The following is a 12,420-nucleotide window of genomic DNA, read 5'->3' on the forward strand; positions in this document are numbered from 1 at the left end:
CAAGAGATTGAAAGTCAGAGAGATCTAGGAGTACAGGTACACAGGTCATTGAAAGGGGCAACACAGGTGGAGAAGGTAGTCAAGAAGGCATACGGCATGCTTGCCTTCATTGGCCGGGGCATTGAGTATAAGAATTGGCAAGTCATGTTGCAGCTGTATAGAACCTTAGTTAGGCCACACTTGGAGTATAGTGTTCAATTCTGGTCGCCACACTACCAGAAGGATGTGGAGGCTTTAGAGAGGGTGCAGAAGAGATTTACCAGAATGTTGCCTGGTATGGAAGGCATTAGCTATGAGGAGCGGTTGAATAAACTCGGTTTGTTCTCACTGGAACGAAGGAGGTTGAGGGGATACCTGATAGAGGTATACAAAATTATGAGGGGCATAGACAGAGTGGATAGTCAGAAGCTTTTCCCCAGGGTAGAGGGGTCAATTACTAGGGGGCATAGGTTTAAGGTGCGAGGGGCAAGGTTTAGAGTAGATGTACGAGGCAAGTTTTTTTACGCAGAGGGTAGTGGGTGCCTGGAACTCGCTACCGGAGGAGGTGGTGGAAGCAGGGACGATAGTGACATTTAAGGGGCATCTTGACGAATACATGAATAGGATGGGAATAGAGGGATACGGACCCAGGAAGTGTAGAAGATTGTAGTTTAGTCGGGCAGCATGGTCGGCACGGGCTTGGAGGGCCGAATGGCCTGTTCCTGTGCTGTACATTTCTTTGTTCTTTGTTTGTCTTTGTTCTATCCCTTCCTGTATTCCTTCCACTCCCATATCACCATGCAGCAATTAGAACAATTTCTTCGCAATTAGCTAGGTGCACAGACCATTAGAGATTTGCATTTCAACTGGAACCTCCCAGATGAGAGTCCAGTGCCCGAGTATTGAGACAAGGTAGGTGTCCTGAAAGCATCTTTTTAAATAAAGAACTAGAGTGGACAGAACCATTGATAGACTAATTTAAAATGCACCTTTTTAAATCCTGACAGTATGCCACCATCTCATAAAGTTTCTGTTGTCCTACATTTTCCATGACCACCATTGTGCTTTGCCTGAAGATATCCATAAACCCGTAGTACAGAATGCAATCGGCTTTAAGGTCATCTCGACCTAGAAAACACAAGAGACGGAGGTATGTTTACAATCGTTCCTTTTCATTGAAAGGTGCCTCCAACCCATTAGTTTAACGAACTGCACGAGATGTTGCCTGGATTGACATTGGTCTGGTTCATGTTAGCTGAACTCAGCCAGGGAACATTGAGGTTATGATCTATCTTACTAACGAGCAAAAAAACAGCCTGCATGCTGTGTCACTTGGAAGTGTCAATCTTCAATCTTGATATCAACATGGATATCTAGGAGCTTAACCAAACAGGTCTACGGAGTAGCAAGGAAGCCATACCACAGCATTAAGTCACTGGTTGCACAGGAGGAAGAAATAAGCAGGTATCAGGAATGGGAAATGCTTCTCCAGGTTCAGTTCCCATCACGAAAAGTGAACTTATGTTAATGCAGTTTGCTTGCATATGTGGGTGCACAGTAAAACCAAAAAGACAAGTAACCAGCATACTTTAAAAAAAAATCTGCAATCTCACTTAGAAACGGCCTCCTCCGTGGGCGGCATAGCGGCTAGCACTGCTGCCTCACCGCGCCAAGGACCCGGGTTTGATTCTGATCTTGGGTGACTGTGGAGTTTGCACATTTTTTCCGTGTCTGCATAAGTTTGAAAATGAATGAAAAATGAAATAAAAATGAAAATTTGAAAAATGAAATGAAAGTCGCTTATTGTCACAAGGAGGCTTCAAATGAAGTTGCTGTGTAAAGCCCCTAGTCGCCACATTCCGGCGCCTGTTCGGGGAGGCTGGTACGGGAATTGAACCGTGCTGCTGGCCTGCCTTGGTCGGCTTTAAAAGCCAGCTATTTAGCCCACTGGGCTAAACCAGCCCCATTATTTTCTCCGGATGCTCCGGCTTCCTCCCACAGTCCAAAGATGTGCAAGTTAGGTGGATTGGATATACTGAATTGTCCCTCGGTGGGGTTACAGGGATAGGAAGGGGGATTGGGCCTGGGTTAGGGTGCTCTTTCAGGGGGTCGGTGCAGACTTGATAGGCCGAATGGCCTCCTTCTACACTATAGGGATTCTATTCTAATAATTAGTTGCATCCAGAATATCATTAAATTACTCAAGACTTTAATCAGGTACAACAGCTGATTGAAGACCAAACTTTGCATGAAATCAACAGAGCCTTCTGAACCAGTGAATATCTATTGCCCTGCCTGGAATAGTCAATGTGATTAAGTTATAAACAGCACATTTGAAATTGATACCTACAGTAATGTAAATGGCCAGCGCCAGTTGCCCTGTGCAGGAGGCTGCCTATTCCAAGTGTAGATGATGTAGGGGATGGCAATTGTACTCTCTTAAGAATTCAGATTATTAAATCAATAATTGAAATAACAAAGAGCTTATTGTATGGAAGTTTAATACCTAGCTTTAAAGAACACGGACCAATGAACGCCCAAATGTTTTTATTTCATATTTATCATATCATAAATTCCAATTCAGAGTGCTCCATTGAATGCTAAATAAGCACCTCGCATTATAGCCCTCTCCACAGTGTCATCCTGATTATTGAAAAACAAGAGGGCATAGATATAGCATTATTAGAAAATGAAGAGAAAATTGGGATTTCTTTTTCATAAATGAGGGTTATTGGAACGGTGATTTTGGAGAAAGAAAGCATACCATTTAAAAGGGACCTGGATGAATACGTGAAAAGAAAGTAGAGCAGGGAAACAGAAAGAGTTAGCTAATGATGGTCCCCATCTGTGCTGCAAATTTTTATGAAAGATATTTAAAGTGAAACAAAATGGATAAAAAAGATGTTAATCAAAAATGACAGTATGACGTTTATTTTGTGATCATCATAGTTTCAAATTCAGAAATCTTTTCTGATACTCCACCTGCTCGCCCACTCTCTTGGTAATAATTCTCCATGGATTTGCTGAGAGTCTGATGAAGCACAAATCGTACATCAGCTTTGTCGATACCCATGCCAAATGCCACTGTTGCCACGACAACCTGAGATAGAGAACACTTGACAATCAGAAGCAAAACATGCATCATCCTACTTTGTAAATCAAGAGAGTTAGTTGGTTTCCTTCTCCCCTACCCCACAAAAATCATTTAGCGGAAGCATTCAAAATTATTTTATTTAAAGAGAGGACCATGTTCAACAATATGAAAGACAGCATGGATAGCTGAAACATATTGGGCCATAATCATCTTATTCCCTTCCCTCTGCCTCTTCCCAACGTCCCATCATAGATAACTCATAGAATTAAGTACCGCTGTTGGAATATAATTTTTTTTTTTTTTTAAACAAAAGTTTTATTAAGGCATTTATGGTTTTCTAACAATAAAAGATACAAATACAAATGTAAACATAGTTCAGTGCATAACACATCCCTCCATCTCCCACTGTTCCTGTCTAATCTAGACAAAAAATAGCCTAACTCCCCCCCCTTATTGAACCTGCTGACAGTTTAGTTTTCTCCGAAGAAGTCGATAAACGGCTGCCACCTCCGAACGAAGCCTAACGTTGATCCCCTCAGGGTGAACTTAATTTTCTCAAGTCTGAGAAACCCAGCCATGTCACTAAACCATACCCCTGATTTTAGGGGCTTCGAGTACCTCCATGCTAGTAATATCGTCTCCAGGCTACCAAGGAAGCAAAGGCCAAAACGTCAGCCTCTCTCTCCCCTTGGACTCCTGGGTCTTCCGACACTCCAAAAATCGCCACCTCTGGACTCGGCGCCACCCTCGTTTTTAGTACCGTGGACAAGACATCTGCAAACCCCTGGCTGAATCCCAAAAGCTTCAGGCATGCCTAAAACACGTGGACATGGGTTTGCGGGCCCTCCTGCACACCTCACACCTATCCTCCACCCCAAAAAAGGCCACCATCATGTGTGCCCGGTGAAGCACCTTGAATTGTATCAGGCTGAGCCTGGCACATGATGAGGTCACGTTGACTCTGCTCAGGGCATCCTTCCACAGGCCCGCCTCTAACTCCTTACCAGCTCATCTTCCCATTTACGTTTTATCTCACATATCTGGGTGTGCTCCTACTCCCAGAAGTTCTTTATAGATTTCCGATACCTTCACCTCCCCCCTTCCGTTCTAGAAAATACCTTGTCCTGTGTCCCCTGCGGCGGTAGAAGTGGAAAGGTCGAAATTTGCCTTTGCACAAGATCCCTCATCTGCAGATACTGAAACCCATTCCCACCCAAAATTCAAACTCCTCCTCCAAATAGGGAAAACTCCCATCAATAAACAGGTCCCCCAGCCTCTCAATCCCTGCTCTCTGCCACCTCCTTAACCCCCCATCCATCCTCCCCGGGACAAACCGGTGATTACCACAAAATGGAGCCCACACCGATGCTCCCTCCACTCCTATATGCTTCCGCCACTGCCCCCAGACTCTCGGGGTGCTACTGCCACTGGGCTTGTGGAGTACTGGGCTGGCAAGAATGGCAGAGGAGCCGTTACCAATGCCCCCAAATGTGTGCTCTTACATGAGGCCGCTTCCACCTGCTCCCAGACCAACCCCTCCCCCACTACCTAATCATGGCTATATTTGCCACCCAGTAGTAGTTCCTAAAGTTCAGCAGTGCCAGATCTCCACTCCCCTTGGCTCTGCTCCAACAGTACTTTCTTTACTCATGGCGTTTTACCCGCCCACACAAACCCAGATACCACCCTATTCACCCACTTAAAAAAGACTTTTGGTATAAAAATAAGGAAGCACTGTAAAACAAACAAAAAAATCTCAGGAGGACCGTCATTTTTACGGTTTGTACCCTCCCCGCCAGTGGCAACGGGAGCATGTCCCATCTCCGAAAGTCCTCCTTCATTTGATCAACTAAATGGGCCAGATTTAATTTATGTAGCTGCTCCCAACCCGTGCCACCTGGATACCCAAGTTGCATAAACGCCCTCTCACCACTTTAAACGGCAACGCTCCCATTCTCCTCTCCTGCCTCCCTGCTTGGATCACAAAAACCTCGCTTTTACCCATATTCAATTTGTACCCTGAGAACTGGCCAAATTCCCCTAAGATCCGCATAATCTCCCCCATCCCACGCCCCCCCCCCCCCCCCCCAAAAAAAGGGTCAGAAATATATAGGAGTAGGTCATCTGCATATAACGAGACCCTGTGTTTCCACCCCCCCCCCCCCCCCCCCCCGGACTAGCCCCTTCCAGTCCTTTAACGCCATCGCCAATGGCTCTATAGCCAAAGCAAACAGCAGTGGGGAGAGGGGGCATCCTTGTCTTGTCCCCCAGTGCAGTCTAAAGTAGTCCAAACTCACCCGGTGTGTCCGCACACTCGCCACTGGTGCCTGGTACAGCAACCGCACCCAGTCAATAAAGCCCTGCCCAAACCCTCCCACAAATAATTCCATTTCACCAGGTCGAAGGCCTTCTCCGCGTCCATAGCGACCACCACCTCTGCCTCCCTCCCCTCGGAGGGCATCATGATCACATTCAGGAACCTTCTAACATTGGTCATTAGCTGCCTGCCTTTAACAAACCCCGTCTGGTCTTCCCCCATCACCTCTGGAACAGAACACAGTCCTCTATCCTCAAGGCGAGAATTTTGGCCAGCAATTTGGCGTCTACATTTAGTAGGGAGATTCAGGATCAATGAGATCGAAGCCTGTGACATTATTGGGGGAAGAACACCCCGCTTCCTTACCTCATTAAATGCCCCCACCAGCAGCAGGCCCAGCATCCCAGAAACGTTCTTGTAAAATTCCACTGGGTCGCCATCCGGCCCCGGGGCCTTGCCCGACGGCATGGCCTCCAATCCCTCTACTACTTCTACAATCCCAATCGGGGCTCCCGACCCTTCCACCAACCCTTCCTCCACCTTCGGAAACTCCAACCCTTCCAAGAACTGCCTCATCCCCTCCACCCCAGCTGGGGGTCCGACTCATACAGCCGACTGTAAAACTCCTTAAACACCCCATTCACCCCTGCTGGGTTCAAGACCGTGTTTCCCCCCTCTGTCCTTCATTCATCCTATCTCCCTGGCCGTTTCCCTTTTCCTTAGCTGGTGTGCTAGCATCCTACTGGCCTTCTTACCATACTCATCGTGGGAGAAAAAAGAAAACTCCTTCGCTCTTGGCCGTCCGAACCTCCACGGATCTACCCCCACCCCATCCCCCCATCTGTTCCATAAACCCTTTGGCTCCTTCCCCACGGCTGGCACCCTCCCGGTCCTTGAACTTGACCGATCCAACCTCAGATCAATGACCGTATTAAAGTCTTCCCCCCCATGATCAACTTATGCGAGTCCAGGTCCGGAATCTTCCCCAACATCCACCTCATAAACTCTGCATCGTCCCAGTTTGGTGCGTAAATATTCATTCATGCCACCGGCGCCCCACCAGCTTCTCACTCACCATGACATACTTCCCCCCCACCCCCGAGTCCGCCACTATATTCCCTACCTCAAATGACACCCGCTTATTAATCAAGATCTCAACCGCCCTAGTTTTAGAATCTAGCCCCGAATGAAACACCTGTCCGACCCACCCCTTCAGTCTAGTCTGATCCACTACCCTCAGGTGTGTCTCCTGTAGCATTGCCACATCTGCCTTCAACCTCTTGAAAGGCATGAATACGCGAGCTCTCTTGACCGGCCCATTCAGCCCTCTCACGTTCCATGTGATCAGCCTGGTCAGGGGGCACCCCGGTCCCGGAATTGGTGAGTGGTCGGCGTCGATTTTTTTCTTCGGAAAATGCCCGCGAATTCTCCGTTCGAGCCGGCACTTAGCCGCTGAAACGGAGAATCCAGCCCAAGGTTCTTTATCCTGGGAATAATTTGTGAATCGCTTCTATAGTCTCACCAATGCCTTCATACCATTCAGTCCGGTACCCCGAACTGGACGTAGTCTCCAGATGAGACCTGGTGTCTTATACTAGTTCAATATGAACTCCTTACTCTTAGAATCATAGAATCCCTACAGTGCAGAAAAAGGCCATTCGGCCCATCGAGTCTGTACCGAACTTCTGAAAGAGCACCCCATCCAAGCCTACTCCCCCACCCTATCCCTGTAACCCCATCTAACTAAAGAGACTTTAGGGGCAATTTAGCATGGCAAATCCACCTAACCTGCACATCTCTGGGCTATGGGGGGAAACCGAAGGACCTGGAGGAAACCCAGCATACACGAGGAGAATGTGCAAGCTCCACACAGTCACAGACTTGAATCCGGGTCCATGGCACTGAGTGCAACAGTGCTAATGCTATTGAATGGGAAAGGTTAGGTGCACAACCGGATCTTTACCATCTAGACCAACATCATACCCAGTGTCCCAATGACAACAGTAAACACGCTCTATAATATTATACCCAGTGCCTCAATGATTAGGGTGGGTTTCCTCCGGGTGCTCCGGTTTTCTCCCACAGTCCCAAAGATGTGCAGGGTAGGTGAATTGGCCGTGATAAATTGCCCCTTAGATGTCCAAAAATGTGCAGGTGAGGTGGGGTTACAGGGATAGGGTGCTCTTTCAGAGAATTGGTGCAGATACAATGAACAAAATGGCTTCCTTCTGCGCTGTAGGGATTCCATGGATTCTAAAGACATCCCCTATGTAAATGAAACATTACTCGGGTGCCCAGAGGAACAGCAACAAAATTTATATCATTTTCACTTGATCATTTCAAATGGATATAAGGGCCTATTTTCACAGTTGGTGCTTTGATGTTAATCTGGACAAGCTGACTGCCTGATTTTCGTAGAACCCACCCTATTGCTGAATTGAGTGTCATCTTAAAAATGAAGCCTGTTTACCTTCTCAGGTGGATGTAGAAGATTTCATGGTGCTATTTCAAAGAGCATGGGAATCTCACCAGTGTCCTGGCCAATAACCATCCCTCAACCAATCTCATTAAAAAAAAAAAATCAGCCCATCCTATTACAGTTTGTGGGACTTTGCTCTCTGCAAATTGGCTGCCACATGTTACATTACAAATAACTGTCTTTCAAAAGCAAATTGGTTGTACAGCACTTGGGAAGTGGAGTGTTCATTCATGGTGGGTGACGTTAATTAAAAATGCTAGTCTTTCTTTCATTAGATCAAAGAGCCGTGTTAAAATAAACGACCTAGAGGACCACAAGCAGCTTTTCACAATCATTCTCATTTTACCTGACCTTTATTTTGTTTAAAGTCCAGTCCTTATGAACTTTACTCTTTGCAGTAGCCTCCATGTTAGCGTGGTAACACCCAGCCGAAATGCCAAGGTTCTGAAGACTGATGGTGAGCTGCTCAGTATCTTTTTGAGAAAGGCAATAGATGATTCCTAGAGGAAAAGTTAGCAGAATCAAAATGAAAATAAAATTGCATGAGGCGCTGGCAGAAATGCACTTGGCGCATGGCATTCAATACGGTAGGCAGCATTTTCCATGCACCCCCGCGGCATGTTCACGGAAGTGGAGGCAGCCTGCCATTGGCTGATGGCGGTCACGCCACCAGCTGGACTGGAAGATCGCGCTGGTGAGAACGGCTGGAAAATTCCAACCAGTAACACAAAGAACCGTAAAAAAACAGAAATGACTATTAGAATCTGAAATATAATTCCAAAGGCAGATAGTCTCCGTAACACACTTCTGATAGGTGTCTGATCAATATCAGTAATAGTGAGAGGATTAAAAGGGAAGAAAGGAGAGTCTGGTTAGCTGAGAAAGGGAAGAAACCTGAAATCACCATCCTTCCAGATAAGCAGTACTGAGAGAGAGGGAAGATGTAGATATTTGGAATGCTTGAACTCCCCATCTGCTAACCATCTTGAGACTTGTGCACATCAGTATCTACTAAAGGGAATGATTGTCTTTTATTGTACCCTAAATAGGGAGGATTACATCAGCCTAAGCCTAACATAGTTTAACTGGAAGATGCATTAAAAGCTCTTCTGGTATTTTCCAGAACTATTTGCCAGAACATCTGGATTTAAGCACACTACACTGACGGCACAGGAGGCAGCCTTTTCAACCATCATATTTGAAATAGTCCCACCCTCCACTGTTTATGTACAGTGCAGAAATTTGAAAAAATTGAATATGCTTCAGTAACCTTCAAGATAGTGCATTCCAGATCACTAAAATTTGCTGTGTAAAATAAATCCTTCTGATCTCCACTCTGGTTCTTTTGTCAACTATCTTAAATCGAGTATTGCTGAAAAAAAAGACATGCTGCCGAAGCTTTTTATTTTGCACTCATCAGGACAGAGTCACAAGAATACCAGTTGTAAAGAGAACAACAATTTATACTGCATAAGAAGAATGCTGATTGGCTCTCAAGTAGATTCTGATTAGTAGGGGCAGGTTACCATGGAGAATGCACCAGGAACAGTTAACAGCCAAGCAGTTTAAATTCAAACCAGGCAGGTAGACTGATTAGTCGAGGCATTGTCATGGGGAATGAACCAGGGAATGGCTGACTCCAAAGCTTCTGTTTTGCTGGAAAAAAATACATTGACGTGGGTACCATGAGGAAGTTTCTTATTATTTACTTCATCAAAACCCTACAACATTTTGAAAACCTCTATTAAATATCCCATTTACTTCTCTGCTTGCAGCACTCCTCCATTTGAGCAAGCATAATGAGTTCGCCCATGCCTAGATCAAAGGTAACCTTCCACTGAGAGACCATGAAAACAATGCAAAGGACTAGAGTTCATACTAATACCCAAGATAGGCTTAAACTCCATGGTATTATTGTCCAGGAAAAAACTGACCCAAGAGAAGTCCACCGTATGCTGAAGGTATTGCTGGCTATCCCATGGTTGCGTAGGTCAGATCCCATGGGTTTCCAATGAGATATCACCCTGAAGTGTATGGCTTCTAAAGCAGGGATTTTAAACCGTCTTTCCCTTACCCATTTGTTACAACTGTTTACATGTCTTGCTACTTATTCCTCTGGATTTTGCTGTCTATGGAAACAAGACAGTGAAAAACACGGAGCTCAGTTTGTTGTCTCTGATGTGAATTATTATGGGTAAAAATATCTGTGAAGGTGATTTCACTGAGACCCTCTAGATACAAGTGCCATTTTTCTCAACGCTGACAGATTCACACCTCTAGGTGAAATTTATGGAGCAGCGAGCAGGTCCACTGACCCAAAGACTGGGCAAATAGCGATAAAGGAGGAAACAGGTTTTTCAGCTCTGCAGTTGAAATGATCAAAATGGCCAGTAGGATACAACATCAGGCAAGAAAAATGGAAAATCTGAATCAAGTTCCTTCAAGTGTACAAATCTTCCGAAATAAATAAGTGAATATAGATTTAAGAAAGCAGTTGATGATATGCCAACATTTCATGTCTGGATGCTTGGTAGAAGATGGAAGCTGGTAGGTTTTGATAATTGAAATGCTATGCAAAAAGGAGATACCTGATTTTCCTTTGTAACGTCCATTGATGATCCTGACCATATCTTCGACACAGGCTTCAAAGTTGGATGGCTTTTGCCGGATCTGTGAAATTAAGAAAATTACAAGTAGTAAATATTGTGAGAAGAGTTTGCAGGTCCCCTCATGCTCCAAGTTCCCTCATCTATCAAAAATAACCAAGAACACTTCATCCATCTGTAATAACAAGTATATTTATATAGCTCCTTTGACATAATAAAACATCTTACGGTGCTTCACAGAAGTATTTTAAAACAAAATATGAAACCAAGCCTCATAATGAAATGAAATGAAATGAAAATCGCTTATTGTCATAAGTAGGCTTCAAATGAAGTTACTGTGAAAAACCCCTAGTCGCCACATTCCGGCGCCTGTTCGGGGAGGCTGTTACGGGAATTGAACCACGCTGGCCTGCCTTGGTCTGCTTTCAAAGCCAGCGATTTAGCCAAGGAGATATTAGGGCGCTTGATCAAAGAGGCAAGTATTGAGGAATGTCTTAAAGGAGGAAAATGAGGTAGTGAGGCAGGGAGGATGTTCCAGAGCTTAACGCCTGGATAGCCAAATGGTGGAGCAACTAAAATCAGGGATGCTCAAGAGGCCAGAAGTAGATGAATGCTGAAATTTGGGAGGATTGTGGAGCTGGAGATCACAAAAACAGGGAGGGGTGAGGCCATGGAGGAATCTGAAAACAAGGATGAGAATTTTAAAATCAAGACATTGATTGAACAGGAACCAATGTAAATCAGCGAGCACCTAGGTAAATTGGACTCGATGCCAAGTTAAGAGATAGGCAGGAAGTTGAGCGAGCAGGCGAGTGCCGCCATCGGGGGTACGTGGAACTGAATGATACGGGTGAGGTGCCGACCGGCATGCTATGGGAGGCGCTCAAGGCAGTGGTTAGGGGAGAGTTCATATCGATCTGGGAACACAGGGAAAAGGTGGAACCAGCAGAGGTGCCAAGGTTGGTGGATGAGATTCTGCGGGTGGACAGGAGGTATTCGGAGGCCCTGGAGGGGGGATTGTTGAAGGAGAGGCAGAAGCTCCAGATGGAGTTTGGGTTGGTGTTCACGGGAAGGCAGTAGGGCAATTGCGGAGGACCAGTGGGGCAGTTTATGAGTAACAGTAGGCAAGTAGGAAGGAGGCGGCGGCAAGGACGATCAGAAGGGTGACGGACAGGAGGTGGGGGTTTTATAGGAGGCTCTACGAATTTGCCGGGTGGGGGTGGGGGGTGGGTGGGATGCGGCGATTCTTAGACAGGTTGGACTTCTCCAAGGTGGAGGGGCTGTGGGCCCCCATTAGACTGGTGGGATGGAGGGCATGTGGGCGATGCAGGCAGGGAAGGCCCCAAACCCAGATGGGTTTCCTGTAGAATTTTATAAGAGGTTTGCTGGAGACCTGGGGCCCCTGCTGATAAGGGCATTTAATGAGGAGAGGGATAAGGAGGAGCTTCCCCGCCACATTATCGCAGATGTTCATATCCCTAATATTAAAGATAAAGATCCGGAGCAGTGTGGGTCCTATTGCTCGATATCACTGCTAAATGTGGACACCAAATTGTTGACAAAGATCTTGGCCTTGCGAATTGAAGATGTGTGCCGGTGGTGATAGGGGAAGACCAGACAGGGTTCGTAAAGGGGACGCAATTGTCGGCGAACGTTAGGAGATTACTGACTTTGATAATGATGCCCCCGAAGGGTCAGGACACAGAGGTGGCGGTTGCAATGGATGCAGAGAAGGCGTTCGATCGGGTGGAATGGAGTACTTGGAGGAAGTGTTGGGACTGTTCAGGTTTGGGCAGGGGTTTGGAGACTGGGTCTGATTGTTGTATAGGACGCCAGTAGTGAGCATACGGACAAATCAGGTAAGCTCAGGGCACTTCAGGCTACTCCGTGGGACAAGGCACGGGTGCCCACTCTCCCCATTGCTTTTTGCCTTGGCAATAGAGCC

General features: G+C 46.1%; 1 protein-coding gene across 6 annotated transcripts in view; it reads right to left on the reverse strand.

Moving 5' to 3' along the window:
• The window catches only part of recql (RecQ helicase-like), a 52,933-nt gene that overhangs the window by 23,804 nt on the left and 16,709 nt on the right, over window positions 1-12,420 (reverse strand). For all 6 annotated transcript variants that reach the window (XM_072471766.1, XM_072471765.1, XM_072471769.1 and 3 more), the window contains 4 exons: window positions 10,458-10,539; window positions 8,221-8,369; window positions 2,962-3,079; window positions 969-1,107 (listed from right to left, as the gene is read on the reverse strand). In XM_072471766.1, the coding sequence (XP_072327867.1) occupies window positions 969-1,107; window positions 2,962-3,079; window positions 8,221-8,369; window positions 10,458-10,539 (488 nt within the window). The remainder of the gene's footprint in view (window positions 1-968; window positions 1,108-2,961; window positions 3,080-8,220; window positions 8,370-10,457; window positions 10,540-12,420) is intronic.

Source organism: Scyliorhinus torazame, chromosome 13 (assembly GCF_047496885.1).
Source record: "Scyliorhinus torazame isolate Kashiwa2021f chromosome 13, sScyTor2.1, whole genome shotgun sequence".
NCBI classification, from domain to species: domain Eukaryota; kingdom Metazoa; phylum Chordata; class Chondrichthyes; order Carcharhiniformes; family Scyliorhinidae; genus Scyliorhinus; species Scyliorhinus torazame.